The sequence below is a fragment of the Acipenser ruthenus genome, chromosome 27 (genome assembly GCF_902713425.1).
Source record: "Acipenser ruthenus chromosome 27, fAciRut3.2 maternal haplotype, whole genome shotgun sequence".
Taxonomy (NCBI): domain Eukaryota; kingdom Metazoa; phylum Chordata; class Actinopteri; order Acipenseriformes; family Acipenseridae; genus Acipenser; species Acipenser ruthenus.
The window spans coordinates 6,929,845-6,955,359 of record NC_081215.1 but is presented as its reverse complement, the minus strand read 5'-3'; the positions used below and the strand labels follow the sequence as shown (position 1 = coordinate 6,955,359).

Below are 25,515 nucleotides of genomic sequence, written 5' to 3'. Positions count from 1 at the left end.
ACTTTTTTTATTTTGTAGTAATGATAATTCCAGTATTCGGCCACCATGGAGATTTCCTGAATAATACAACCGAAGGGTAATTAGACTTGAGGCAGTTTTCAGGTAGCTGTAATAGTAGCTTACCAGTGACCAAATGTCTAACTTTTAATTTCCAATTTTAAATTAAAATATACCGTCAACAATGAGACAACATAAGATACCAGTTTAAACAAACTAATCTTACATTGTTAACTATTTTCTAAGACTTTTACACTGTTCAGAGAACATTTTTAAAATAGGCTTGTATGTTGTATCAGAACCCCACAGCACAGAGCGACCCATTTGAAAAACAGAAGTCCACAAAATCAATGTCAATTTAATTTGAATGTTGAAGGGGGAAGGTCTCACTGGTCAAGTTTAGACCTCTTTGGTTGATACAGGAAAGGTTCATTTCAGACATGTTTTGCTTTGTTACTACTGTATGTTACCATGGAACCATCAGGTGTGTCCTCCCACTTGCATTTAGAAAAGGGAAAACGGCAATTCAACAGAGCACCTGAATTTAATTCACAACTAGGATTTGCCTCTTAAAAATTATACTTTTTAATCTTTAGTTAAAGCTATAACCTAAAATGAATTAGGATGTGGATGCTAGAGCTGCCTAAAAGTAATTAAAGCAGAAGCAAATGTTAATATTCTTTCGGCGTGAAAAACACAAGGCAGATAAAAGCTTCATCAATTTCAGTAGAAGCTAATTTAACAGATTATACCCAACTCTGCCTTGCCTTAAAGGAATACTATCTCTTCATCCTGTATCTGAAAAAAACTGTTGCCTTTCTGTCCCACTAACTGGCTGCAGTGTGGGGAGTTAAGGGAATGTGTATTTAAATTGCAAATACTTACCCACACTGCTTTGCAAAGGGAGCTGTCAGAAATGGCAGGAAGTGTTTTTATTTGTGACATCACTTCCTTCCAACTGATATTTTTGCATTATTATTATTTTATTTTTATAATTGTTATTGTTTTTAATTTTTATTTTTACGGAACTACCAGTTCCATAGAAATTCTGCTTCTCATTTCATTTTTTTTTATTTAAATATTTTTTTTAAGTTTTGTAAATTAGGAAATAATGCTAAAATTTACTAAAGAATTTATTTAAAAAATAAGTTAAATAGAAGATGAATAATGGCTATCTTTTAGATTTTACTCTTTTTCCCCAAAGTGTTGGGGAGAGAATATTGAAAAGGTTTAATGGCATGGATACAAATATGAAAAATCTAAATAAAAACTTATTTTAAAATAAAATAAATAACACTGAATTTTTATGTGGCTTTATTGTTTCTGTGTTTTCGTTGTTGTGCTATGGCTTACTTCTAACTCTGGTGTGGGGGCCGCCATCTTGACAGTACCTGTCAATGGCAACTCCCAAACATTCTGTGGCTGCCAGAAGTATGTTTAGCTTCATGGTGTAAATAACATGGCTTCCTAATCTGAATCTTACCTTCCATTAATGCCCCCACTCACTGTTGCCAGTATATTTCCTTTTAACCCAAACCATGTAAACGGCTGACTTCTTTGGCCCTCTTCTTGTCAGTTGTGCCAATTCAATGCCCACAAGCATACTAAATTTTACACAAAAATATTATTACTGGAGACTAAATGTTATATAATTCAGCCTTATTTTCACATCAGAAACCAGACATGGATGGCTTACCTGTGTCTTTGCATTCTCCAAGGTAGTTTTAACTGCAGGCACACAAGCTTCCTCCCTCCTTGAAGTTCTCTGGCTTGGTTACTCCTACACAGCCTTCCTCCTACTCCCACCTGCATCTGCAGGGAGGTATAAATTCTCAATTCCTTACTTCTCAACCTGGTCTTGAGAGGCAGCAAGCTTCCTAAATGTATGTAAAAAATATATTTTTAAACCTATATGAGGCACATTTTATTATTATTATTTTATTATTTATTTCTTAGCAGACGCCCTTATCCAGGGCGACTTACAATCATAAGCAAATACATTTCAAGTGTTACAATACAAGTAATACAATAAGAGCAAGAAATACAATAACTTTTGTTCAAGCAAAGTACAAGTGTGACAAACCACAATTCAATAATACAGCAGATAATAGTGATAGTTACATCAGGATATGATTAAATAGTGATAGTTACATCAGGATGTGATTAAATACAAAGTACTACAGGTTAAACACTTTTGACATCAAGGCATACCAATTGGAAATCTTGAACTGAATGAGAAGGCAGTAGACAGTTGGGGTTCAAGGACTCCTGCCTATGTCTTGTTGCACTGAAGAGGCGGTATCGGCTAGCACTGTTTTGATTGGTTCATCTGTCCAACTTGTTTACCCCAGCAAAGATATCATAGCACGTGGACCGGCCAGGTGTAGAATAGAGGTCAACCTATCAATTCACTGATTGAAAAGCAATGCTATTCTGTGCAACAAGTCAGGAACAAGCTTACTGTTCTGCTCTGTTTGTTTGTATTTTTGGTTCAATAAAGAGAATTCTAAAAGAACCCTCCAGGAAATGCTGTAGATGTCTGTCCCTGTTCTCTGAATACTGAGATCATGTATGTCTTTTAAAAATACACAGGCGTGGCAGCCTCCCTTCCGTTTCCAGTGTACATTGTGCAAGACAGTACAAAAGGATCATTATGACACTAGTAAGAGTGAGTTCTGTCTTTAGCAGGGTTTTTTTTTTTTTTCTTCAGAATTCCGGTACAGTTGCTGCTTTCTTGGAGTAGAAACACAGCAGCAAGCCTGCCTCAAAGTTCCTGGAGTGTTCCTTTATCAATGTGAATGAGGGACGGAGTTGAAGCCCCAGGAGAAGCCATTAGAGGCCTAGCTAAGCATTACATTTACTAAATGCACAGCACCTTGCTAAAACCTGCTCAATCGTCAGGTTTTCCTGTATGCTGAGCTTAAGAGCCCAGGGTAGGACATGTAGTGGAAGGGATAAGACTAACATTTGCCCCCCCTTGTAGTAGTTCAAACGTAGCTTAATGGCATTCTGTTGAGGTGCTCCTCAAGGCTTGTTTAATGTGCACGTCTGTCATGGCAAGTACGTTGACTCAATATAGCTTTCATATTTGAGATATTCCAGGTTTTACTATGTTTTGGTGTTAAGTGACTGCTACCAAAACTTCTGGGAATGTCTGTTAAAGCTGATGGTAATACCTGGAATGGATCAAACCAATCAGGAATGAGTGCTGGGCCTTTTTTCAAGACATTTAACATATCACTACAATTATGGTTTGTATTCTGAGTGCACCAGTATCTGTAAAAAACACAATGTGTCGGCTATCACAGGCAGGGCAATTACTCATTTATAATCTGACTTCTTATTCTGACATGTACAAAAATGACCAAATTCTCATGTGAATTTAAAAAAAAAAATGTAAACAAGTAATTAAGTTGATGGAAAACTGTAGCATTACTAACAATAAAACGTTCACTTGATGTTTGTCTGTGCTAACACCAAAAGACACAGGAGGAAAGTTCCAGTCATGGGCAAAAGGGGTCATCAGAACTTTCTACAATGAGTAAAAACGACTAAATCGATATGGTAAGCAAATTTTGAAAACAATGGGGTTTTTTGGGGGGGGGTTTTAAAAGAAACTTGACCACTGAGAGAAAAGTTGACCCTAATGCAATATTGCATCCAGCCCAGTGGATACTGAATCAGGATGCAGCAGGAAACTCTTTATTTATTTACTTTTAATATATATACATCTGAATCTGGTTCGGAGCTGACCAGAGACTAGGCCGGGGCTCATGATTTTTGTCATTCTGTTGCGTTAGTCAGTACACCTTTTTCACCACACAGCGTCTGAGACCGAGTATCTATCCGATCCAAATTACTGCTCTTGTTGAAAAGCATTCTTCTCCTCTTTGTGTAATCAGCCTGTCATTTTATTCAGTAATATACGAAGAATGTAAACAAAGAAAAACCATAACGTCTGGATCCGCCATTCTCAAGCGCCTCTTAATACCGCATCATCTGCATGCGACTCGACACGTTCATTGCGTGTGACGTCAGTTACACAGCTTGGGCCTGGGCTCTGCAGTGGAAACACCAGCAGGCTCCTCCTAAGCTTCAGTGGGGCTGGCTCGGCTCGGCTGTACAGGGGGAGAGAGGTCGAACAGATATCAGATCTGACAGGCTTCTATAGAGGGATGATAGCTGCTATTCGGGTCCTACCTTCTACCTCCACCCTTCTTTACAGTCTTATAGATTTGAAAACTGTCAAATTCATTTTAAATAAGCAAATAATTCCCTTTGAATTCTCCAGCCGAATAGCTTTGGCCCTCACATACCCATAGCAACAAGAGACTAATTGAAACACGTTTTTATATAGCGCTGGTACAGCATTTTTCAATATAAATCAGAAGGCTTTTGGTTTCATGCTGAAGCTTTCAGACATCAGTACCATTATCTTAGGGACCCCCAGCTCAGCTTCATCTATTCAATGGGAAAAAAGATGATTCCAGTAGCAGCTCTTTTAAGCCCTAGTTGATGATTTTTATGGCGTCTCAAACAGCTGAACCACATACATTACTCTGTAGTCAGTCCAGTCTGCTAAAATACAACACCACCACCAGGGAAACAATGCAGCTAGTAAAATGTAAAGACAGTTTTGATTTCGAAGAATAATGCAAAACAACTTTAAAAAAAACACACAAAAAAATGTGTTTATTAGATATCTGAGTTATTTCAGATTGTGAAATTGTGACAGTAAGATTATTTTTTAAACGAACCAGGTTTTTGTATCTAATTGTATAAAAAAACATTCATCTGGTCTCTAACCAGGAAAGCTGGTCTTTAGTTCTGTATGAAATTGGATTGCAAGTCAAATAAACCAACAACAAAAATCTTTTGAAAAACAGTTTAGGTATTTTCTGGGTCAAAAAAACATACATATTTCAATCTATTTAAAACTACGATACAGGTACCAGTGCTGTCGGTAGTGTAGTGGTCCTGGTAGGAAGCACCTGTAGAATTGCACAACTGATTTAGTGGTATTGATTGGCTGTGCTGTGCCCCTTCTCTTGGGAACCAGTTTCCTGTTGTTTGGAGGGCTGAAAGCGATGGGCTTGGAGTCTTCTTTGGATCTTGATTATGGAGGGGGATTTGCTGTGTTCCTTGGGAGTCAGTAACGAGCGTGGCTTGGTTCAGGACTGATCGCTACAGGCTGCTGGACCTGTGGAGTCAGTCAAGGGGAAGAGAGTTGATAGTGGAGCAAAGTGTGGAAGCAGTTAAATTAGCAATATCCAGGCATGGTACAAGGCTCATAGATCTGGTTGAGCGTTTGTTTATGCGGACTGATAGGAAGATGTTCTGCGGCTGGACTCAGAATACTACTTTCGTGTTTCGCTTTTATTGAATAAGAATATTTGGGGGTAAATAGAGTCTGTTTCAAAGTTGTTTTTTAATAGATTTTTTTTTTTTATCAAAACCATAATGTTTGATATTCTTGAAGCAGTTTTATAACACAGCTCAAAGTTTGGGGAGCATTAAACTGTATTTTATTCATAAAAAAATAATCTTTAAATAACTCACCAGATAAAGCTTTTGGAATTGAGCCTGCTGTCAGCAGTGCCTCACCATCTTAATTAAGTCAAGTGTTTTAATCAGCCCCTGTTCTCATCATCGCAGTGGAAGAAATTAAATGGCTGTTAGCTGGAAAAGGGCAGTTGATCTGTTTTTCCGTCAGCTGTTTTTTATTAAACGCTTCCTGAAATCTCGGTTAAAGAGAGTCTAAAGATTCCTTTAAGCAGCTGTGCTGATCTGTTTCTGCTTAGATATCATTTTGTTTAATAGCTTCCATGGTTAATTCCGTGCCAGAATTAATTTGTTAAACTATTCCATTGCAGGCTTGGGACCCTGGGACAAGAAGGAGCCTGCTTCTTCAACTATTTATTTCCCAAACATTCAAACATGTGAACGTTTGGTTTGAGCATTTGTTGGATTGGGTATCCCAACCTGTTGCCATGGTAAACTTTCCCCAAAAAATAAATTAATAAATAAATAATGCCTGGTTTTGGCCGTATGGAATAGTTTTACTGTAGCAGACCATCAAAATCCTGTACAGTGTAAATCAATACTACCATGAGAAGCTAACAGGTAGCCTTGTTCATACAATCTTATTATACCAAGCTGCATTCGGCAGACTGCACTGAGAACTGTGCTACGAATCTTAAAATGCATGCTTTGTTGTAACCTAGCCCTTAGCTTGTGAGATCTCCAGACCTAGCCCTTAGCTTGTGAGATCTCCAGACCTACCTTGCAAGATCTCAAAAGATCTGAATCCTAAAAGTACTGACCGACCCCTCTCACTAAACACTCTGCTCGGGACACTAATAGATAACCACTCCTGAGTCACCATCACCAGACCTAGCCGTTAGCTTGTGAGATCTCCAGACCTAGCCCTTAGCTTATGAGATATCCAGACCTAGCCCTTAGCTTGTGAGATCTCCAGACCTAGCCCGTAGCTTATGAGATCTCCAGACCTAGCCCTTAGCTTGTGAGATCTCCAGACCTAGCCCTTAGCTTGTGAGATCTCCAGACCTAGCCCTTAGCTTATGAGATTTCCAGACCTAGCCATTAGCTTGTGAGATCTCCAGACCTAGCCCTTAGCTTGTGAGATCTCCAGACCTAGCTTGCAAGATCTCAAAAGATCTGAATCCTAAAAGTACTGACCGAGCCCCTCTGACTAAACCTTTACAACAGGGGTCTCCAATCCTGGTCCTAAAGGGCTGGTGTACCTCCTGGTTTTTGTTCCAGCTGTACCCTAAATTACTTAATTGGACCAATTAAGTGCTTATTAGAAGCCTAGTGGGTCCAATTAATTAAATTAGGGCACATTTGGAACAAAAACCAGGAGGGACACCGGCCCTCCAGGACCAGGATTGGTGACCCCTGCTTTACAACAAGCCTTCACTGACTTGCATCTCCCACCACAGCTGTACATTAAAAACAGCATCATCTATATCCACTACAGTATGTGCACATGTAAAAATGTTTGACATCATACAGATGCATTCATATACTGTCAATAGCTTGTGCTACAGTATGTCCAGACCAGGTTTCACCACACATGAATACGCTCTTCTCTAGATGTAAAACCATTTGGACGGAGAGACAGATAGATATAATGCCAGCCTGGATATTAACTTGATCTGCTGGTACATCTCACACACTTCCCAACAAGATCAAAGCAGGACCGAGTGTGACCACAAAGAGGCAGTGTATTGTAGTTTACGCGCTGTTACAAATCTTTACACTGTTTTCTTGAAGTAATGCTGATTTTTTAGGCTGCCGTTTGCCGAGGTTCATAAATCACCAGTATGTGATCATCAGAGACACCTTGCAGCCTTAATGGAGTCTTTGCAACAATTCGAATCTTAAGCAAACCATAGTCTCCAGCCCTACAGAAGTCAAGTCTAGACCCTGTCTCCCACATACATGCCGTACTGAACTTCACCGCCCCCTTCCCTCCCCTCTCCAGTGTCTCTTTATTGGGTTGTCTACAGAAAGAGACAGGAACAAAACATCTTGGTAGCTTAAGATGACAGTTATTGTCATTAATACAGTTATCTCTAATTTTTTCAGTACAATAAGTAATCAAGACTACAAAAAGGATCAGTAATATCACAATAATCAATAATTGTGATATATAGTCGTCAGGGAGTAGGAAAAAAAACCACATTTTCATTGACTTCGCACTTACTTAAGATATCAAACTAACCCTAAAATGACAAGTATTATTGTATACCACTGAAATGGAACACTGCAAGAGGAAGAATTCTTCAATAAAGGTTATCTGGGGTTTTCAGTGCTGGGGGTATCTTTCACAGAACAGTATGGGGATGTATTGACCTTTGTTGTATCCAACAGAAAATTCTGGATGCACCACTTTGTTGCAACCCCTATCCTGCCTTTAGGAATTGCCATCATCACCCTTCAATGGTGCTGATATTTTTAGTGTTTGTTAATCAGAGCCCTTCCTGTTGACAGACTGTGGCAGCGACACTAATGCACAATAAGATTAGAGCAGCACTCTGAAATGTGAAGCTTAGTCCTTACCTAATCTGTTACTCATATATTAGGAGTGTTTGGCACATTGACAGCCAGTCATGCATGACACAGCCTCAGATGATAATGCACAGCTTGCCATGAGGGCTAATCATTTTTTTTGTGATTTGGGATGTTACGGTCTATCTAGAAGGAGTATTTGAATCTTTTAATCACACGCGTTAGTGTTTGTTCTGCCGACACTGTAAACAGATCAAAGGCTTGTTTTTCAAAGTCCATCGACTTTCCTTGAGTTTAAAAAAGTGAGTGTACTATAGCACTATAGTTGCTATGAACAGTTTCCATGTCTGTGTGGTCATCTTTAAGAATGAAGTTCGTGTGCACAATAGTACACCAGTTCTGTAGCAAAGCAGGTATATTTATTGTGTACTTATTTGTTTTAATCTGCTATTTGACTTGTTTATGCTGCTAAGCTACCAAGTGCCATACCAGTGTAACAGGTTATGCCATGTTTGTAGATACACTCCTGTTACAGATTATGATGGGCCCTTCAGGTGACATGAGGTAATGAAATACAAGGCATATCACCGTCTATTAACTAGCTGTGCATCCTTTTCACACAGTGCTTAAGAATATGCATAGAACACAAGCACAGGATTTGTATCAATACTGAATGTCTCAGGCAAATGGTATTTTCTGTCATTTTAAAATGCATAGGCATGAATTAATATATAGCAAATAACACTAAATCAAGAAGTTCTATTTGCCCCAGTATTTGTAAGGGTCTCGTTGGTTTAATATAGACCCTACAACACACCACAGCCACACGCATATACAGCAGGGGTATAATGTAGATTTAGATTAGCATATGCTCCAGTGTTCAATAGAAGTGTTGCTGCCCTCTACTGAGGGATGAAAGAAATACACAGTACTGTGATTTTAACAAGTACTCGCACACTCTTTGATTTTCACAGAACTGCTGCTCCGCCTACACCTGTTAAGGGCATTCTGTAGACACATTATTGAGATGTCTAGGGGCATCTCCCCCTGTTAGTATGTCAAACTTTGGTAGCTTATTATGTTAATGTTAACCCATGGTAATGTATCTCACTTAGAATATTGGTAATGGTGTGTTTGGTTGGTACTGTAGGTTTGCATAAGATTTACCTCTATAAGGATCATCTTTTATCATTTTTAAGGATTACCTGTCCTGTCCTGATGACAGTCTCTAGTGGATATTCATTTGCACTGCTTCCCCGCCTCCTTTATGAGTAGAATGCCTACGTCAAAAGCTTAAATGGGCTCATTTGCATGTGAGCTTCAGATTTAGCTCGGAAAATAATTATTTATTTTGAAAAAACAGATTTATTTTTCCAGATTGAATTGCTAACGATAAAGACGTATTTCGGATTGATCTGTTAGCTAACTGTTGATGCCAAGTGTAAGAAAATGATTTAAGTTCCAAGTCATTTTTTCGCTGATTTATTTTTTAGATCTCCAGCTTTAACATGTCAGCTAAATGTTAACTCGCCGGGTGTAAAAAAAAAAAAAAAAAAGAAAAAAGATTTAAAGAATGAAGCTTTTTTTTCTAGATTTAATTGTCATATTGATTTTAATGCTGAGTTTGCGATTTTAATATTTATAAATTAGATCTGAAAGTACAAATTTCAAAACTTTTAAGAATGTTTTTGAGAAAGCAAAGGAGAGAGTTGTCTGAGGAGATCAGAAAGAAAATAATAGACAAGCATGGTAAAGGTAAAGGCTACAAGACCATCTCCAAGCAGCTTGATGTTCCTGTGACAACAGTTGCAAATATTATTAAGAAGTTTAAGGTCCATGGAACTGTAGCCAACCTCCCTGGGCGCGACCGCAAGAGGAAAATAGACCCCAGATTGAACAGAAGGATAGTGCGAATGGTAGAAAAAGAACCAAGGATAACTGCCAAAGAGATATAAGCTGAACTCCAAGGTGAAGGTACGTCAGTTTCTGATCGCACCATCCGTTGCTTTTTGAGCGAAAGTGGGCTCCATGGAAGAAGACCCAGGAGGACTCCACTTTTGACAGAAAAACATAAAAAAAGTCAGACTGGAATTTGCTAAAATGCATATTGACAAGCCACAATCCTTCTGGGAGAATGTCCTTTGGACAGATGAGTCAAAACTGGAGCTTTTTGGCAAGTCACATCAGCTCTATGTTCACAGACGAAAAAATGAAGCTTTCAAAGAAAAGAACACCATACCTACAGTGAAACATGGAGGAGGCTCGGTTATGTTTTGGGGCTGCTTTGCTGCGCCTGGCACAGGGTGCCTTGAATCTGTGCAGGGCACAATGAAATCTCAAGACTATCAAGGCATTCTGGAGCGAAACGTACTGCCCAGTGTCAGAAAGCTCTGTCTCAGTCGCAGGTCATGGGTCCTCCAACAGGATAATGACCCAAAACACACAGCTAAAAGCACCCAAGAATGGATAAGAACAAAACATTGGACTATTCTGAAGTGGCCTTCTATGAGTCCTGAATCCTATCGAACACCTATGGAAAGAGCTGAAACTTGCAGTCTGGAGAAGGCACCCATCAAACCTAAGACAGCTGGAGCAGTTTGCTCAGGAAGAGTGGGCCAAACTACCTGTTAATAGGTGCAGAAGTCTCATTGAGAGCTACAGAAAACGTTTGATTGCAGTGATTGCCTCTAAAGGTTGTGCAACAAAATATTAGGTTCATTTGTTTTATTATTTACAATATTATGTTGAATAAAAAATCAAAAGCAAATTCTGATTTCTATTAAATATGGAATAAACAATGGTGGATGCCAATTACTTTTGTCAGTTTCAAGTTATTTTAGAGAAAATTGTGCATTCTTCGTTTTTTGTGGAGGGGTACCAACAAATTTGAGCACGTCTGTATATAATATAATAAAAGGTAAGCATTGAAGAGTGAGGTATGGTATAAAGCACACTAAAAACATGTCAAACCATAACGTAATGCGTAACCATGGGAAAAGCAAGGTAAAATACACTGCAAAAATGCCATGGTAAACTTTTATAAGGGAACTTATTAAACATTATATTTTGCAAACAATTATGTCTTTTTTGTCAATGTTTAGAATTGTCATTTTCGACCCAGTGTTGTACAAATTAAAATCCCGTTCTTGTGTGTTGTTATATCTGGTCAAAACCCAAGCAGTTCAGTGTATTCAAATGTTAAAACATTACAGCATTTCACTGTGGTTCATGTACAGTAAATATCCTTATTTAGTGTGGGCCAGATTCAGTAATAAACTTGAAAATACGACAGTTGAACAGACACAGCCAATAAACAGGTTAGCCACATTCTACATTCTATTTAATTTCTATCAAACATTCTGGAAATATTTTCCCTTAGCTCCCTCATCCTATTTTATTGCCATTTAGTCTGTTATAAATGAGGCAACTGACACAACACAACAATGTTAGCAATTGTTTGTACTTATAAAATCAAACGTAAACCACATGAAATAAAACAGCATCTCATTGATGTGTGTGAATGGATGTCAAAGTAATTGAGCTTCCATTGTCTTTAAACACTATTAAGCTGCACTTTAACACTGTGCTGTATGACTCACCCTGCACACCACGTAGCTGCACTTTAACCCTGTGCTGTATGACTCACCCTGCACACCACACAGCTGCGCTTTAACCCTGTGCTGTATGACTCACCCTGCACACCACACAGCTGCGCTTTAACCCTGTGCTGTATGACTCACCCTGCACACCACACAGCTGCGCTTTAACCCTGTTTTGCTGTTGGGGAATTTTACATACAAGTTGCGGCCAAAATGAAATATTTACTATGGAAGTTGTTTCACCTTTAATGGAACTACCATGGGGTGTATTTGCAGACATGTGTCTGAAAAAATCTTGAAAACAATAGGGGACTTGTGAGAGGATTCTGTTTTAGATAATGAGAGGAAAACATTTTAATTACACTTTTAACACTATGCCCCCCGCCATGATGTTTCAGATTCAGACAGCCTCTCCAGCCCCACCCACCTGAGTCTAAGCCTATCAGATGGTGAGGATCAGATGGACCGCCTCCAGCAGGTAGAGCTTGCCCGAGCCACGCCCATGTCTCACTGGAAGGCGGGGACTGTGCAAGCCTGGCTGGAGGTCATCATGGCCATGCCTATGTATATCAGAGCCTGCACAGACAACGTCAAGAGTGGCAAGGTAAGGAATGAAATTACTCCCTCCAGCTGCCTCCTCTCCATTGATGTTGCACTGTGGGGTATTTGGCATTTTGAAGATGGTGGAAAGCAAGGATGGAGGATGCACAAAGGTGAGGGTCCAGAACATGGTGCTTAGGTCAGGTAAAAATCTCATCTTAGACCCTCGTCCCTTGGCAAATGTGGTTAAAACAGCCAACTGTATTTTAGCATTTTTGTTGTAACAACAGTACAGTTCACACAGAGGCGCTATGCTGCACACAGTACAGTTCACACAGAGGCGCTATGCTGCACACAGTACAGTTCACACAGAGGCGCTATGCTTCACACAGTACAGTTCACACAGAGGCGCTATGCTGCACACAGTACAGTTCACACAGAGGCGCTATGCTGCACACAGTACAGTTCACACAGAGGCGCTATGCTGCACACAGTACAGTTCACACAGAGGCGCTATGCTGCACACAGTACAGTTCACACAGAGGCGCTATGCTGCACACAGTACAGTTCACACAGAGGTGCTATGCTGCACACAGTACAGTTCACACAGAGGCTCAGGAAACTACATGAGTCAGGAGGGTTCTTGTTACCTGTAGCACATGATGCATTACAATTAGCAATCTAAATTATTGGGAGTTTCTTGGGTCTCACCGGGAGTAGGGAGTCTCCTGACGAAATCGGGAGACCTCGCACGTATGCCTTGTGCACTGGTCATGTGGGATGTAGCGCTATCTGATAGATGACAGCAACTCATTACTTTTTTGTTTTTGTTCTCCCTTCATTAATTATTATAACAAAAAATTGTTATTGCTGTTTTGCTTTTTTCTTAATCTGTGCTGTCGGCTTTTTTTTTTTTTTTTTTTTTTTGCTTTAAAAAGCGATTCACCCAATTTAAACGGAGCCCTGTGTGTCTGTCAGGTGCTGCTGGGTTTGACGGATGAAGACCTGGAGCTGGGGCTGGGTGTTACAAGCTCAATGCACAGGAGGAAGCTGCGACTGGCCATTGAAGATTACCGGGAAGCAGAGACAGGCAAGGGGTAAATGAACCAGTTCATCCTTACTGTCAGGATAGCAGTGCCTGTGGACTCCAGGGAGCCTTTGCAACTTACAGCATGATGTTAGGATTTTGACCAATAATTATTTTTGTTGTACTTATTATTATTAATTATTAATTACATTGTTTTAAGTAATCACTTTAAATTTTGTATTTTTGTTTAATAATTTTGTATCAACATCACACTAAATACAAGCTAGTGTTTGACCCTGTACCCAACTAGAAATCCATACAATGACCAGCACTGGACTGGTCAAAGCTGGTAGTTATCTGGCTTGCAAACTGGTCTTGCTGGTTCAAGAGACTTAATGACGATTGAAGCCAAAACATTTTTTAATGTGAAATAATGTGTCAATGTATGTCTTAACTACTGTGGAAAAGATTACACAAAAACTGATCTCCAGTTCACCAGCAATTGCTGGAATTTCCATAAGGGTGAAAATTTCTATTTGGCACATTGTCGCAAGTACGATTCCAGTCTTTTCAAATTGGAACCAGGAGCTGTGAGTACCAGGTGTCTGGGCACTTCCGTAGTATCTGATCTTGTTTTTATTCCAGTTTCATTTAGTTTGTCAGTCGTGTTTGGTTTTGAAGTGGGTTGCAAGGCATACCCTCCGAGCTACCCACACTGGTGCTGCCCTGCCTCTCAATTACTTAACTAGACCCTTAATTCAACTAATAATCTGCTTAATTAGACATTTTTACTTATTTTCAGCTCTTGAACAGTTGCATATTTCAAGTTAGCTATAACATTTTATAAGTAACTTGAACTCCAACTGTTTAAGATCTGAAAACAAGTAAACATGTCTAATTAAGCAAATTATCAGTTCAATTAAGGGTCTAGTTATGTAATTGAGAGCTTGGTTGGAATGAAAACCAGCACACACAGGGGTCCCCAGTTTGAGAAGCCCTGCTTTAGACAAACATCAGATGGTTATTTTCTATGAAGGGCATATTGTCAACTATCAGTTGATGTGAGTGTAAAGCGTTTGCCCAGAATGGAACCCTGTCTTTCCCCAGGCTGTCAAAAGCAGCTGATATGGATCATCACTGGGTGGCCAAGGCCTGGCTGAGTGACATCGGGCTGCCCCAGTACTCCCAGGCCTTTCAGAACCACCTGGTGGACGGGCGCATGCTGAGCTCGCTCGGCCGCCGAGACCTGGAAAAGTACCTGAGCGTGTCCAAGAAACTGCACCAGGTCAGCATAATGCTGGCGATCGAGCTGCTGCACCTGCTCAGCTTCGACAAGGAGGTGAGCCACTCAGACATGATGCAAGAAACTAAACACATTCAAGCCTTTTCCATTGTTCAGTTACTGATGAAGGAGGTGAGAGAATCTACACTTGCAACCTCTCCACTACCCAATAGTTAACTCAGAGGCATGTAATAAAGCATAGAAACCGCATGCTAAAGTATAGGTAAGCATTGTAAAGCCCAAAGACATATGGTAAAGCATAGTAATAAAAGTATGATAAATTATGGGAAATGGATAGTATAACCATGGGAAAACGAAAATTACCATGCAGATTTACAGTGTTAGACGTTTATAAGGGTAGGGATGGACCAAAAATTGATTATTGGGGTAGTATTATTGATAATTTGTCTAGTCTTGATTATTTAATGTATTGACATATTATTAGAGTATTAGAAGTGCTAATCTTGCTTCTGACTGTGATGTAAAGCTAAAAGGATCAGCACCACTGCTAGCAAGATGTTTTGTTCCTCTCTCTTCCTGTAGACATCCCGTTTGTGAATAAAAAGATGGGTGGTAAGTGCCATATTGTTAAACAGAGCATTGGAAAATATAGATGTATTTATTTATAAGTTAAACTGGGCATTAGTAAATGTCTTTAATTCAGCAGTTGTTTGGCTTTATTTTATCAAGACGGCAAGCTAAAAAGCAGACGGAAAAAAAGAGCCTGGGAGAGAGAACTAGGGAGTAAGTCTCAATTAACGGGAGTTAAAACACAAGTTCATATAACCGCAGTTATCGTCGTCATTTTCATTATTGCCCAACACCAAGGTCTTACAGGGTTTCCCAGTCTAGCAAAAATGATTCGAATTCCTCATTTTTGTTTCTTTCTTGTGCTTATCATCTGCAGGTCCTGCAGGAAAGGAGATCGCACTGTGAGAATCAAAACACTGACCCCATTGTGTGGACGAGCCAGCGAGTGATGAAGTGGATCAGAGACATCGACCTCAAGGTGAGCTATTACAAAGACTGGGACACATTCTCTCGCTGTTTACTCCACTGTTTAAATAACTCCTATTCTTTTTAAAGGATTCCATCAGAATGTGACAAAGAGAGACATTGAGAGTAAATAGATTGCTTAAATATTTGTGCTAGTTTCATAAATTAAAAAGATTTGTCTCCCCTTTCAAAAAAAATATGAATTATTTGCAGTGATCACTTTGGAAATGTACCTCATCAGTTCTTAAACACAAACTTAATAATAACAATAATAAACAGTTATCATTTAGAGACGAGACGGTTTAAGGGCTGAAAACAAGTAAAAATGTATAATTAAGCAAATTATTAGTTGAATTAAGGGTATAGTTAAGTAATTGAGAGCTCGGTTGGAATGAAAACCAGCACGCAGAGGGGGTCCCCAGGCCCGAGTTTGAGAAGCCCTGGGCTAGAGAGTTAGCCCACTGTTCCCCAAGGTCTACATTTTCCATTCGACGGTCTATACTAAATGCATGGAATGTGTCTGTCTGAACCAGGCACTGCTGTACTATCTTCAGATGAGCACACTAACAGCTGGAGCAGTCTTGTTGACCGCTATCTTGATTTCCCACATCATCAGGAGTATGTGGACAGTCTGCAGAACAGTGGGGTCCATGGAGCAGTTTTGGTGCTGGAGCCTGCCTTCCACACAGAGGCCATGGCAAACACCCTGGGCATCCCCAGCAGCAAGCACATCGTCCGCAGACACCTCATGGAGGAGATGAGGGCCCTGATAAGCTCTGCCAGGTGAGCTCTCCTCCACACTTATATCTGACATCCATGTTCACTCAGCACTCCTCCACACTTATATCTGACATCCATGTTAGCTCAGCACTCCTCCACACTTATATCTGACATCCATGTTAGCTCAGCACTCCTCCACACTTATATCTGACATCCATGTTAGCCCAGCACTCCTCCACACTTATATCTAACATCCATGTTCGCCCAGCACTCCTCCACACTTATATCTGACATCCATGTTAGCCCAGCACTCCTCCACACTTATATCTGACATCCATGTTCGCTCAGCACTCCTCTACACTTTCATCTGACATCCATGTTAGCTCAGTGACCGTTCCTTTAGACCAACTTATTTTGTGCAGAAACTGTTACATCATACACACTAAACCAGTGCTTTGTTTTCTTTGCAACATTTTACCCTAATTATCCCTAGTGAGCAGGATATAGTGCCGTGCATTCCTATGTACAGGCACTATATCGCTATGGGGGGGGGGGTTATCCAGTTTTTATTCTAACCTATTTTGCGTTCACTTCACCCAATAAATACACAAGTCATTTACTTTATTTCTTTCGATAGAGGTACAACACACACTGTGAACCCTGTCTGTACTGTTATTTGGTTTTAGCTGAGGTCTCAGGATGTCACAATGGAATAATTACAGTATTGGCAAAATGTCTAAATAGAAAATGGAAATAGTTTAAAGCTGACTGACCAGTGGGTGTCACTGTTACGCCTTGTGAAGATAAAGACAATCTGTAATAGGGATGGGCTGGGAGTGTGAGCTAAAGCTGGAGACAGGCTTGCAACAGCTTTCCAACCTCATGGATCTATAGAAATGCATACAACTGTAAATGTGATATAGGTCCTGGATAGACAGGTGCCTCTTCATACAGTATCTATAGATTCTGGTACTTGCACAATTGTAGCACAACTGTATAAGCAATTTTCTAAATATGTACGCATATAATGTGACTGTACAATATAATAAAAGGTTTCATAGTTGCATTGAACTTGTAATCTTACTTTAAAAGCAGCAAGAGATGATGCCTCCATTACAAATCGGGGCAGATCATTTCACAACTTTGCCACCTGCCTTCTTTCTCTGGAACCATGGAATGCTGAGTAAACCTTCGCCCTGAGTAAATCTTTTAGATATAGGGGTGCATGGCCATTTAATGCTTTATAAGTTAGAAGCAGGACCTTAAAATCAGTCCTAAACTGTACAAGAAGCCAGTGTAAGGCTGCTAACGCAGGGGTTATGTGTTTGTGCTTTTTTGTTCTTATTAAAACTATTGCAGCTGCATTTTGCACAAGCTGCAATCAAGATAAAACAACTTGAATTACCAGAGAAAAGAGCAATAATCAATCCTAGATGTTATAGAAGCATGCAGCAGTCTCTCACCATCCAGCAGCGAAGAGAACGCCATCACTAACAATATGGCTAGGTAACCTATTCCCTAACCCCACCATTCTCTGTGTAAATAAATGTCTGCTACCCACTGTCCTCGTTTCCAACAGGGTTTCTGTACTGCACCTCAAGTATTGGCTAGGGTTTCTCAGCCCCTTTTATGATTTTAAAAACTCCAGTCAAGTCGCCAAGGGCGTTTTTCACCCAGAGACTAAATATACCATTAAACTGATAACTGTCTGAAAATGTTGTGTGAATGTTTTGTGAATTTCCCCCTGACACCAGACTGCTCTCCCTGTTTTTGCAGAGTGGGTTTACAGCAGGGTTATGAGAGGTCCATCCCCCCCACTGTCATACTGCAGGGCTCACTGGGGCGCCTGTCCAGCTCCATGCACAGGCCGAATGCAGACGAGCACAGCCTGAAGGGCAGGACAGGCAAGGTGGGTAACAACCTGCTCCACCACTTCAACTGCCAACGTGATTACAAGGCTTTGTGTTTCTGTTGTTTGGCTGACTAACAAATAAGACAAAAGAAACTGCTCTTCAGTTTATGTTGTCTGGCATACATGCTGTATTTGAAATATAGATTAGACCAGCCAAAGTCTCTTTAGAAGTACTGTAAGAGCCAGTACCATCTAGTGATCTGCCACTTTGGATCAAGTGTCCTTTTGTTTTTCTGGCAATCGACCACTGTGCACTAGATACTGTACAGTAGTGCTGTCACCAACACATAGGTCCCAAGTTTCATCAACTGGAATACTGGTCTAGACCAATCGAGCGAGGGGGGGTGTTCAGGGTATCCCCATTCCTCAAGATAACTTAGGACAATGATCTGACCTAAATTATTAAAATTGCATTTAGAATCAATAAAAAAAAGGAAATCAACTATATTGGTTCATTTACTTGAATTAAGACCCCATCAGTGAATGGGGTGTACATACAATCATATGCTGATAAAGACTAACTTCAGTTTTAGGCCTACACCCAAGCAGTGATCTTACAAATAAGTTTTATTTGGACTGTGACTGCCGCGGGTCTGCAGGTTTTAATGTCAATTTGCGGGTCACTTGGGTGGCCGGCTAACACAAAGGCACTTCTAATAAAGTAAGTAATTGGATAGGAATCCAGCAGACTGACTGCAAACAGCAAAAAAACAAAAAAAGGAATTTGAAGCTGAAGCTACTTGCTCTTTTAACTTACTTAATCCTAGTAAATGCAGTTAAGAAATGAATTCCTACAACTTGAAAACTCAAGTATGTTGTATGTCAATCAGTGCAAAGAAACTGATTCCACAGCTTACCAGCAGACCAAACAAATGAAAGAGGGGGAACGCAGTGGATCCATGTGCGCAAGATCTCATGAGTTAATTCATTCAAGACTGTCTAGGAGATGGCTCTTTTGGTTTAGAGAAGGCTGCATCTAGAGTTTTCGGGAAGAGCAAGTCAGAATAATGTTACATGTGTATAAAGTGAATCAGCGAGTAGTCTGGATAAACAACAGCAATGCACATGTCTATAGCGCCATTCATCACAAGGATCCCAAAGTGCTTCACACACACACACACACACACACAAAGAACAATTAAACCATTCAATTAAAAACAGTCTAATACAAATTGTTTTTATGGCTCTTTAAGAACATTTTGATCATAGATATGGCTCTTAGAAGTTTACCATAGTAAAACCATAACAAGGTGTAATAAAGCATAGCATTGTAATGCCCATAGAGGTGTGGTAAAGCAAATTAAAAACCATTGTAAACCATGGTAAATGGCAGTAAATGCATAAAGGGAAAACATAACAATTGTAGAATAATGTAGCCTGAGATTAAGTGTGTACGTTCTATTTTTTTTCATACCTGACCTGTCTCTTCCTCTGTTACAGCCTCCTCTGTCCAAAGCGTTCAGTGGGAAGGAGCTCGATGGACGTTACAACTCCCTCCCGAGAGAGGGCCATGGAGGGGGCAGGCCGCACAAGCCTGAAGGGAGCCCCAAGCACAGTTTCACAGAGATAGAAGTCACCAATGTGTAAAACACCACTTGAGGAGAAAATTGAACCACTGTGTGTCAGGAACCAGGATGGAGAGGGATTACAGTCTGTACAAAGGAGTTCCACAGGCTGATGTTGTTTACAGGCCCACAAGGCTATGTTAACTGGATGTTCTGTCACCATGGAAACCTGCAGAATCCCAGGCTAGCGCTGTCTGAATATTTCAAGAAGTGGCTTAGAAATGGAGAGCTTTTACTGCACTTTTATGACAAAATGAAAAAAAAGTTATTTCACACTGCTAAACTGTGGAATTAGTATTTAAATTTAGGTAGCAACAAGGTGACAGCAGAGGTCATTCATATGGGAAATGTGTCTTAAAGCACTAGGACCTCTCTGAAGTTAATCAATAGGACATTTACAGTATCTCTGTTTAAAACAGTGCCATTCAGTGCCACATACATCAATGTGCTCCATTATTATTCCGTCACCTTCCTGTATTGAGAATAAAGACACAATGTTTAACTGCATCTTCCAATACTATTGCAAGATACATCACTATAATATACTGCCTTTACATTGAAAAAATGAGGGGTGTGTGGAATGTAGGTAATTTCTTGTAAGTAATTCCCCGCATTCCACTTGAAGAATAAACACAGATGCCATTGACAATCATTGCTTGAGTAGCGAGGATTTACTGCTGGGAACTTGGGGCCTCTGTGCACAGACGTGCTGGAAGTGCAGTAATGAAGTCCTTCTTATTATTATTTTATTTGACCTTTATTTTACCAGGAAGCCACTTGAGATTAAGACCCTTCCCAAAAATAAACATTAAAGAGGAATTTAGTTAATTAATAACTTTGAAAAACCTGCATTTCCACCAAACCTTTACCAGGGGACAGTCTCTACACACAGCAGTGTGGAGTAGTGGTTAGGGCTCTGGACTCTTGACCTGAGGGTCGTGTGTTCAATCCCAGGTGGGGGACACTGCTGCTGTACCCTTGAGCAAAGTACTTTACCTAGATTGTTCCAGTAAAAACTCAACTGTATAAATGGGTAATTGTATGTAAAAATAATGTGATATCTTGTAACAATTGTAAGTCGCCCTGGATAAGGGCATCTGCTAAGAAATAAATAAATAAATAAATAAATAAATAAATAAATAATAACAAGGGTAATCAGCAGGGCAGGCACAGTGTTCTGACTTGTCTCCAGTATTGCTGTATATTAGCTTCCCATCATGTCATGTTAAGCCCTCAGGCAGCTGGTAGGAGTGTTTTGGAAGGGCATGGGAACTTGGCTTTATTTAATATGCCACTTTGATCAGAGACATACCTGTATTACTGTGTATATAAGCACTTACCAAATATTCTGCAATGGGCAATGGCAGCACAAGAGAAGCGACAATGGTGGATGTTACATTTTCACATTTGGACAAGCCAATGGTATCTTAATGCAAACTTGATTTAAAGCCACCTCTGTTAAAATACCAGTTCACAATTAAGGCCCAGGCCCAATTTGCTCCTATTGATGGCAATGTAAAGTCATCTTAAATATTAAGACCACCCCTATATTCAGTGTTAGGTCTACCCATTGCTGTATCAAGTCTATGTTAAGTTACCTCTCTAATAAGCACAAAATTATTTATATATTTTCATTTATTTATTTGGCAGATGCCTTTATCCAAGGCGACTTACAGGTGTTACAGGGCAGTACAGGGTTACGATGCAAGTTTAATATTTAAATACAGTGTAGTTTACAGTAAGTACAAATAATACTACTAAAATACAATATGAAATAGGATGCAACAAGTTAGGATTACAAGTTATATCTACAATGACATATTAGCAGTGCAATAGTGCAAGGACAGTGTATCAGCTGAGGATCCAGTAACATGGTGCGTAGGTCAGGCTAGTCGAGTGCATAGTAAGAGGGGTTGATCAAGACGTGCTAAAAACTACCAACCATCTTGTTGTAAACCCTTTAAAAACTTGGGTGCATCATGGGACTCATTTGTACATTTGCTTTGGTAAATAACAAAACTGACACTGAAACAAGCAAACTACTTTTTAAATAGTGAAAATCGTTAATTTATTGCAAGAAATTCAATGTATCTTCAGTAATAGGGACACCCTTGTATTAAGGCCATTTTGTTGGATTCTTCATTGGCCTTAGTAGAGAGGCTTCATGAACCAATACATACTGGTTATCATTGGCCCCTTAGCACATAACCACAGCATTGTCATTGGAAATCATTTGGTAAAGGCATATCAGAACAACACACATATCACTGATGAAGGCTTGAGCCAAAACCCTTGTTTACTTCTGTATTTTGTAACAATGTTAGTTTGTTTGACCTTTCACAGTTAGTGCAAACTTTACAGTTAAGTCAATGTTTTGGTAAACAGGATCATTTATGGGTTTGACAGTTGCCACTCCCTATACTGTGCATACCCCCAAGCAGAGACACAGTTCTTCAGACCATAGGCAATCATCTGCAGAAGAGGGACTCTTCCGTGCTAGACAGACAATTGTAAAAACTGTTGTATTCAGAACTAGTATTCTGAATACTTGGTTTAGGAGAGGTTGCACAGTACCATTTCTAGGGCTAGTTTCAGGTGTAAGTAGCTTCAACTTATATATATTTTTTAACTGCATCTTTGGCAGCAATTACAGCTGTGAGTCTTTTTGGGTCAGTCTCTACCAGCTTTGCACATCTGGATCCTGCAATTTTTGCCCATTCTTATTGGCAAAATTGCTCAAGCTCTGTCAAGTTGGATGGAGACCGTTGGTGAACAGCAATTTTCAAGTCTTGCTACAGATTCTCAATCGGATCGAGGTCTGGGCTTTGACTGGGCCATTCTAAGACATTCAGGTTCTTATTTTTAAACCACTCCAGTGTAGCTTTGGCTGTGTGTTTAGGGTCATTGTCCTGCTGGAAGGTGAACCTCTGCCCCAGTCCCAGGTCTCTTGCAGACTGAAACAGGTTTTCCTCTAGAATTTCCATGTATTTGGCTCCATCCATCTTGCCCTCAATCCTGACCAGTTTCCCAGTCCCTGCCGATGAAAAGCATCCCCATAACATGATGCTGCCACCACCATGCTTCACCGTGGGGATGGTGTTCTCAGGGTGATGAGCAATGTTGGCTTTGCGCCACACATAGCGTTTTGCGCTAAGGCCAAAAAGTTCAATTTTGGCCTCATCAGACCAGAGAACCTTTTTCCACATGTTTGCTGTGTCTCCCACATGCCTTTTGGCAAAATCCAAACAGGATTTGATATGGGTTTTTTTCAGCAATGGCTTTCTTCTCGCCACTCTTCCATAAAGCCCAGCTTTGTGGAGCGTCCGGATTATAGTTCTCCCATGGATGGTTTCTCCCATCTCAGCTGTGGATCTCTCCAGCTCCTTCAGAGTTACCATTGGCCTCTTGGTTACTTCTCTGACTAATGCCCTCCTTACCTGGTCACTGAGTTTTGGTGGACAGCCTTCTCTAGGCAGAGTCGCGGTTGTGCCATATTCTTTCTATTTTTTAATAATGGATTTAACGGTGCTCCGGGGGATGTTCAGAGTTTAGGATATTTTTTTATAACCCAAACCTGATTGGTGCTTCTCCAGAACTCTATGTCGGACTTGTTTTGATAGCTCCTTGGTCTTCATGATGCTGTTTGTTTAGATATGCTCTCTAACAAACTCTGGGGCCTTCCAGAAACAGGTGTATTTAATCTAAGATCATGTGACACTTTAATTGCACACAGGTGGACTCCATTCAACTAATTATGTGACTTCTGAAGGCAATTGGTTGAACCAGAGTTTATTTAGGGGTGTCACAGCAAAGGGGGTGAATACTTATGCAATCAAGACTTTTCAGTTTTTTATTTGTAAATAATTTTGAAAAATATGTAGATTTTTTTCCCCACTTCGACATTATGGACTATTTTGTGTAGATCAGTGACAAAAAATCTTAATTAAATCCATTTTAATTCCAGGTTGTAACACTACAAAATGTGGAAAAGTCCAAGGCTGGTGAATACTTATGCAAGGCACTGTATATATATATATATATATATATTTGTATAAGATGTTAAGGTGCTTTGATTGCACTGGATCCCAGATCCAGTTTACAACCCAAATGGCAAAACACCACAAAACTAGCACTTGTTGCTCTGTTCATCAGATTAGTCAGCCCACCACTAGTATTGTGCAAACCCGAAGATTATGTTAAAACACGAATAGGCAGAGGTCAGCATGCAGCTACCAGCACCAACAATAAGGTACGGAACCCACACACAGATGAGAACTTCAAGCATATATGGCAGGTACTGTAATCAAGGTCAGGACATTAGGTCTAGAAACAAAAATGCTATCCCTCTTTCATAATTATAAGAGCCGGTACCTTTTTTTTTTTTTTTTTTAAACACTCTCTGTATTTGTGTTGGACTTCATAGCTTCTGTGTTTGTAATGACAGTGTCCTTTGTTTCTGTCATTACACAGTTCAGCTACATGGTAGATGCACTGTCCTTTCTAATATATTTTCCTATTTTATGGGGATGTTGAAGTATTATGTCATCACTGGAGGGGATGTTACCATGGTGACGGCCGATGAGTAGTAAGAATCAAGGCTCTGATGACTGGATCCACATTTTGACATCAAAAATTGAATAATTAAGAAAAGTTAACTATTTTTTTCTGTAAGGAATGAAAGAGAAAAATGTATACTGTAATCCTTGTTGTAACCCTAACTGTTACAATAACTGTTTCCCCACCAACCCCTGCTCCTTGCCATAAAGGGATTTGTACTGACATGGATACAAATAAACTATTTAATCAGCTTCAAGCTGCTTAGAAAAATTGTTGACAAAAGTAACATTACATTATTGATATTTAAAACATCAAATGTTGTCATAATGTTTTGTCTTGTAGTAGTTACTTTTGTATGCCAATAATAAATTATATTACCTTTGTAATGGGGTGGGGGGGGGGGGGGCAAGCTTGTAATGATGGGGGAGATTTGATTGAATTTCACTATAAAACAGGAAAATAACACAGGCGCTATATTTTTTAATTGAATTGAAATGTCCCAAACTGTACATGCCGCAGCTTTTAAATGTAACGACATTTATTTAAAATAACCTTTTAATCATCTAACAATGATCTAAAAACAAGGAACAGAGCATCATATCTCCTTGGGTTACCTTAGCTGTCGTTAGCAGTATTTGTATTTGTGGTGTTAACATATTAAAACAGTATATTTTGCCATGTAATTATGTTAAACATGTATTAATGTATATAGTGAGATCTGTACAGATACGGGTATGTTTAAAGCCTGGTCATTTTTTGTTGTAAATTGTTTGACAGGTGGATTTCTAGCGGATTCAAAGTGAATGTAATTCATTTATTAAATACGCAGAACAATAAAGACATGGAACTGTTTGTTTGCATAAGTCTGAATATCTAGATTGAATGTAATATCCTGTTTCATTGAATACATTTATTCCATAAATCTCCTGTGTTTTGCACCTCTGTTAGCTACTTTGGTCTCAAACGTTCATTTGTGTCACAGCACACGTGTATTTTCATTTTACAACATGATATCTGGTACTACACTAGGCTAAAGAAAGCTCTGGGTCATTTCACTTCAGCAATGTCTTCTGGGTCAAAGCTTGTTACTGTCAGCAGCTGATTGGTTAGTGACAAGAAAGAACCATTGAAGGGGCGGGGACAATACCAACCTCCAGGTGAAATGACCAATCAAGTGCAACACTATCTGAAAGCAGGGCTTGTAAACATAGATTTATTTAACAGTGTTGCACCAGATATCATGTTTAAAATACAAATCCATGTTTAATATGTTCTCTCAAAACTGG

The 25,515-nt window shown here is 39.7% G+C and overlaps 1 protein-coding gene across 7 annotated transcripts in view; it reads left to right on the top strand.

Annotated features, from left to right (window-relative positions):
- Positions 1 to 24,604, top strand: part of LOC117425525 (kazrin-like) — a 321,926-nt gene extending 297,322 nt beyond the window's left edge. For 6 of the 7 annotated variants that reach the window (XM_059002564.1, XM_059002565.1, XM_059002563.1 and 3 more), the window contains 7 exons: positions 12,029 to 12,234; positions 13,149 to 13,267; positions 14,305 to 14,536; positions 15,387 to 15,488; positions 16,092 to 16,258; positions 17,972 to 18,104; positions 19,548 to 24,604. In XM_059002564.1, coding sequence (XP_058858547.1) covers positions 12,029 to 12,234; positions 13,149 to 13,267; positions 14,305 to 14,536; positions 15,387 to 15,488; positions 16,092 to 16,258; positions 17,972 to 18,104; positions 19,548 to 19,694 — 1,106 coding nt within the window. In that variant the 3' untranslated portion in view covers positions 19,695 to 24,604. The remainder of the gene's footprint in view (positions 1 to 12,028; positions 12,235 to 13,148; positions 13,268 to 14,304; positions 14,537 to 15,386; positions 15,489 to 16,091; positions 16,259 to 17,971; positions 18,105 to 19,547) is intronic. The other variant, XM_059002566.1, reaches the window with a different exon arrangement.
- The last annotated feature ends 911 nt before the right edge of the window (positions 24,605 to 25,515 follow it).